Source organism: Palaemon carinicauda, chromosome 45 (assembly GCF_036898095.1).
Source record: "Palaemon carinicauda isolate YSFRI2023 chromosome 45, ASM3689809v2, whole genome shotgun sequence".
Taxonomy (NCBI): Eukaryota; Metazoa; Arthropoda; class Malacostraca; order Decapoda; family Palaemonidae; genus Palaemon; species Palaemon carinicauda.
This window is the reverse complement of record NC_090769.1, coordinates 40,527,858-40,532,857: the sequence shown is the minus strand read 5'-3', so window position 1 is coordinate 40,532,857 and position 5,000 is coordinate 40,527,858. Positions and strand designations below refer to the sequence as shown.

The following is a 5,000-nucleotide window of genomic DNA, read 5'->3' as shown; positions in this document are numbered from 1 at the left end:
TCCTGTCTAACAAATTGAGATGAGAATCGGCAGCAGAAGACCAGACAGGAGAACAATACCCGAACCAATACTCAAAACGAGGTAGAATGAAAGAATTAAAACACATCTTTTGAAAAGATTGATCACCGAAAATCTTAAAAGAGTTTCTCAATAAGCGAATTTTTTGTGCAATTGAAGAAGATTCAGACCTAATGAGCTTCTTAAAAGTAAATTTGCTGTCGAGAATCACACCTAAAATTTTAAAAGGAACATACAGAGTTAAAGAAACATTATTAATGCTGAGATCTAAATGTTGAGAAGCCACTGGTCATGACCTACTTACAACCATGCTTTAAGTTTTGTTAGGATTCAACTTCATGCCCCATAATTTGCACCATGCACTGATTTTAGCTAGATCTCTATTAAGGAATTCATGAACCCCAGATCTACATTATGGTGATGGAATTGATGCAGAGTGTAGCACCATCTGCATATGCAACAAGATTGTTTTCTTGACCAAACCTCATGTCATAAGCATATCGTTTTAAAAGTAATGGGCTAAGAATATTACTCTAAGGAACAAATATTCAATAACAATGCTAAAAAAACGACCCACTATTATCGACTGTTTGAGTTTGAAAAAAAAAAAGCTTCATGTGTTAACACGGTCACAGGAAACCAAAAAATCAACCATAATGCAGAGTAGAAATATAGGTAAATGGTTGACTTAAACCATTGGGATATACTGTACATAGAAATAAGAGTTCATTCATAACTCATCCGAATATATTCCTGGCTAGTACAGGATATGTACATAAAAATCAACTCATCTCTGGCATTGTAGTTTATTAATAAGTATATATGTAATAATTAATTGTTTTATGATAAATTCTATTCCTAACACATACCTTTTAATATCAAAGCCACGGGATCACAGACTCTCTGAAAGATTTCTTTTTGGATGACTACGTGTGCCCGGGCAAGGATTCAAACCTTAGTGCTACTAGAATGAAAGGCAAACGGTTGGTTTAAAACTTCTGTTTATATATAGTGACAAGATTGAATTCCGCACATATTCCTGCCGAATGGATTTTCACTTAGAATACGAATCAACCCACATCTACCATTATAACTGATTGTTAACTATGCAATACTGGTATGTTTTCGCTCAATTTAAAGTTGTTGTAGCCTATTTGAAACGTCCCAGACTCACAATATGTTGGACGAAAGTTCGCTCCCTGGTCAAGCTTGATAGTTTCTAATAGTGCAACCTTACCGTCCATATGAATTATGGATCGGAGGATTGGGGGAGCTTATAGGTCTATCTGCTGAGTCACTATCGGCCATTGCCGGGGTCTACCCTGCTCTAGGTTGATGGAGAGTGACTTGGCCTCTGATCATATGTATATATGATCGGTTTCTAGGATATTATCTCTTTCCCAAGGCCAATAGATATTGGCCTTGCTCTTTCCTTGCCTCTGCTTGTCATGAGCGATCTTTAAACCCTAAGGAAATCTTGTAAATGATAGATACAGTGTGGTAAAAGTTTACTTTATATATAGAATACTTAAAGAAATAAACTTAAAAACAGAAAACCATTGCGATTTCACACACAAAGACACCAGACCGGGATCATTTCTTAGAAGCACATAACGATCATTTCAGGTGGTTCACTTAGGTTTAAGTTTACACATTGCGATATCCTTAATAATGATATCGGTGGTTGTTCCCTTGACGATGTTGCTCCTTTCTTGGTCCTTGATTGTACTGCCTATGCTCTTCCCATCTGGGGCGTCCTTGATGGTACTGCCGCCCGTGGTTCCACTGCCCTGGCTCCTGACGATTCCACTGGCCGCCACTCTTCTCCCAGTGTTCATATTCCTCCTGATGGCGTAGCTCTTCGTCATAATCTCTTCGATTCCTTTCGTCCACCAGAATCAGTTTCGCGTTGACCACTTTTTTGTACTTCTCCTCGAATGCCTCCTGTAAGAATTCGGGTTTGTCCCGATGTCTGTCTGGGTGGAACGCCATGGACAGGTCCCTGAAGGATTTTATAACCTCTGCCTTCGTGGCTGTCTTTTCCAGACCCAGGATCTCATAGTGTCCTTTGTCTTCCCATTCCTTCTGCAGTGCCTTAGTATCTTCAACGATTTTTTAAAATTTCTCATTTTTCTTCACTTTCACCGTTTCGAAGTCCTTCAGGGCCGCGTCGAAAATGCCGAGTTTGACTAGGTACCGCCCTCGTAACATGTACGCTTTCCATCCTTCACATCCTTTCTCGATGGCCATGGAGCAGTCTAATACAATATCCATATTAGGAGGCTTTTCAGTGGCTGCATTCGCTTCAGTTCGAAGGACATGCAGAAGAGCCGTTCCTTCGTCGTTGTCAGTCTCCACAGCCAAGGCTTGGGTGAAGATATCTACAGCCTCTTTGGGCCTATTATTCATCTGCGCACTTAATCCAGCCATTAATAAGCTTTTCCTCTTATGTTCATCTTTATTCACGGTTTTACGCTCTTCCTCCTTCTCAGCTTCTAGCTTCTTTTCTGCTTTAAGTTCACAAAGTTCACTTTTCAATTTATTCAGTTGTTCCGTGTTCTCACTTTGCGCCTTTTTAATTTCTTTAATTTCACTTTCAAACTTTTCAGCAATCATTTTTTGTTCCATTATTTCGAGGTCTTTTATTTTGCAGACAAATTCTAGTTTTTCATAATCTTGCACCAAATTTGCTTCAAGTTTCTCCGTTTCTTCTTTCAGTTCTTCAAATTCCCGTTTCCATTTATTTCCACTTTGTTTTTCTTTTCTAAGACTTTCCAACAAATTTTCCAGTTTCTTCTTTTGAAGCTCTTTTTGGACACATTCAGACTCCAATTTTGTCTTTTCTGCCTTTAATTTACCCACTTCATTTTTCAATTTATTCAGGTTTAATGTTTTCTCAATTTGATTTTTCTTCCCTTTCTCATTCTCTTTCCTGAGAATTTCCAGCAAATTTTCATGTTCCTTCCTCTGGATGTCTATTCCGACGCACTCAGATTCCAGCTTATCTTTTTCTGTCTTCAATTTACCTACCTCATTTTTCAATTCATTGACTTGTTCTCCTTTCTTGGTCCTTGATTGTACTGCCTATGCTCTTCCCATCTGGGGCGTCCTTGATGGTACTGCCGCCCGTGGTTCCACTGCCCTGGCTCCTGACGATTCCACTGGCCGCCACTCTTCTCCCAGTGTTCATATTCCTCCTGATGGCGTAGCTCTTCGTCATAATCTCTTCGATTCCTTTCGTCCACCAGAATCAGTTTCGCGTTGACCACTTTTTTGTACTTCTCCTCGAATGCCTCCTGTAAGAATTCGGGTTTGTCCCGATGTCTGTCTGGGTGGAACGCCATGGACAGGTCCCTGAAGGATTTTATAACCTCTGCCTTCGTGGCTGTCTTTTCCAGACCCAGGATCTCATAGTGTCCTTTGTCTTCCCATTCCTTCTGCAGTGCCTTAGTATCTTCAACGATTTTTTAAAATTTCTCATTTTTCTTCACTTTCACCGTTTCGAAGTCCTTCAGGGCCGCGTCGAAAATGCCGAGTTTGACTAGGTACCGCCCTCGTAACATGTACGCTTTCCATCCTTCACATCCTTTCTCGATGGCCATGGAGCAGTCTAATACAATATCCATATTAGGAGGCTTTTCAGTGGCTGCATTCGCTTCAGTTCGAAGGACATGCAGAAGAGCCGTTCCTTCGTCGTTGTCAGTCTCCACAGCCAAGGCTTGGGTGAAGATATCTACAGCCTCTTTGGGCCTATTATTCATCTGCGCACTTAATCCAGCCATTAATAAGCTTTTCCTCTTATGTTCATCTTTATTCACGGTTTTACGCTCTTCCTCCTTCTCAGCTTCTAGCTTCTTTTCTGCTTTAAGTTCACAAAGTTCACTTTTCAATTTATTCAGTTGTTCCGTGTTCTCACTTTGCGCCTTTTTAATTTCTTTAATTTCACTTTCAAACTTTTCAGCAATCATTTTTTGTTCCATTATTTCGAGGTCTTTTATTTTGCAGACAAATTCTAGTTTTTCATAATCTTGCACCAAATTTGCTTCAAGTTTCTCCGTTTCTTCTTTCAGTTCTTCAAATTCCCGTTTCCATTTATTTCCACTTTGTTTTTCTTTTCTAAGACTTTCCAACAAATTTTCCAGTTTCTTCTTTTGAAGCTCTTTTTGGACACATTCAGACTCCAATTTTGTCTTTTCTGCCTTTAATTTACCCACTTCATTTTTCAATTTATTCAGGTTTAATGTTTTCTCAATTTGATTTTTCTTCCCTTTCTCATTCTCTTTCCTGAGAATTTCCAGCAAATTTTCATGTTCCTTCCTCTGGATGTCTATTCCGACGCACTCAGATTCCAGCTTATCTTTTTCTGTCTTCAATTTACCTACCTCATTTTTCAATTCATTGACTTGTTCTCTGTTTTGAATTTGTTCATTCTTCATTTCTGCATTCTCTTTCCTGAGAATTTCCAGCAAATTTTCATGTTCCTTCCTCTGGATGTCTATTCCGACGCACTCAGATTCCAGCTTATCTTTTTCTGTCTTTAATTCACCTACCTCATTTTTCAATTCGTTGACTTGTTCTCTGTTTTGAATTTGTTCATTCTTCATTTCTGCATTCTCTTTCCTGAGAATTTCCAGCAAATTTTCATGTTCCCTCATCTGGATGTCTTTTCCGACGCACTCAGATTCCAGCTTATCTTTTTCTGTCTTTAATTCACCTACCTCATTTTTCAATTCGTTGACTTGTTCTCTGTTTTGAATTTGTTCTTTGTTCCTTTCTGCATTCTCTTTCCTGAGAATTTCCAGCAAATTTTCATGTTCCTTCCTCTGGATGTCTATTCCGACGCACTCAGATTCCAGCTTATCTTTTTCTGTCTTTAATTCACTTACCTCACTTTTCAATTCCTTTACTTGTTCATTTTGCGGTTTTTTGTTCATTTCTACTATTCTTCCCATTTCTTTAATTTGTCCTTGTAACTCATCATT

The 5,000-nt window shown here is 38.9% G+C and overlaps 2 protein-coding genes across 2 annotated transcripts; both read right to left on the bottom strand.

Moving 5' to 3' along the window:
* Nucleotides 1–1,683: 1,683 nt before the first annotated feature.
* Nucleotides 1,684–2,010, bottom strand: LOC137634886 (uncharacterized). The gene has a single exon (XM_068367436.1). It carries the CDS (start codon nucleotides 2,008–2,010, stop codon nucleotides 1,684–1,686), a length of 327 nt encoding a protein of 108 aa, XP_068223537.1.
* Nucleotides 2,011–2,133: 123 nt separating this feature from the next.
* On the bottom strand, nucleotides 2,134–3,362 carry LOC137634885 (calponin homology domain-containing protein DDB_G0272472-like). The gene is made up of 2 exons (XM_068367435.1): nucleotides 3,173–3,362; nucleotides 2,134–3,044 (listed from the first exon to the last, which is right to left on the bottom strand). Exons 1-2 carry the CDS (start codon nucleotides 3,360–3,362, stop codon nucleotides 2,134–2,136), a joined length of 1,101 nt encoding a protein of 366 aa, XP_068223536.1.
* Between the last annotated feature and the right edge of the window lie 1,638 nt (nucleotides 3,363–5,000).

Coding starts and splice junctions, on each gene's coding strand:
- LOC137634886 (XM_068367436.1), bottom strand. CDS start 2,010: ATGGCGTTCCACCCAGACAGACATCGGGACAAACCCGAATTCTTACAG.
- LOC137634885 (XM_068367435.1), bottom strand. CDS start 3,362: ATGGCGTTCCACCCAGACAGACATCGGGACAAACCCGAATTCTTACAG. Junction 3,045..3,172: donor GAGTGGCGGCCAGTGGAATC/GTCAGGAGCCAG, acceptor AAAATGAGGTAG/GTAAATTGAAGACAGAAAAA.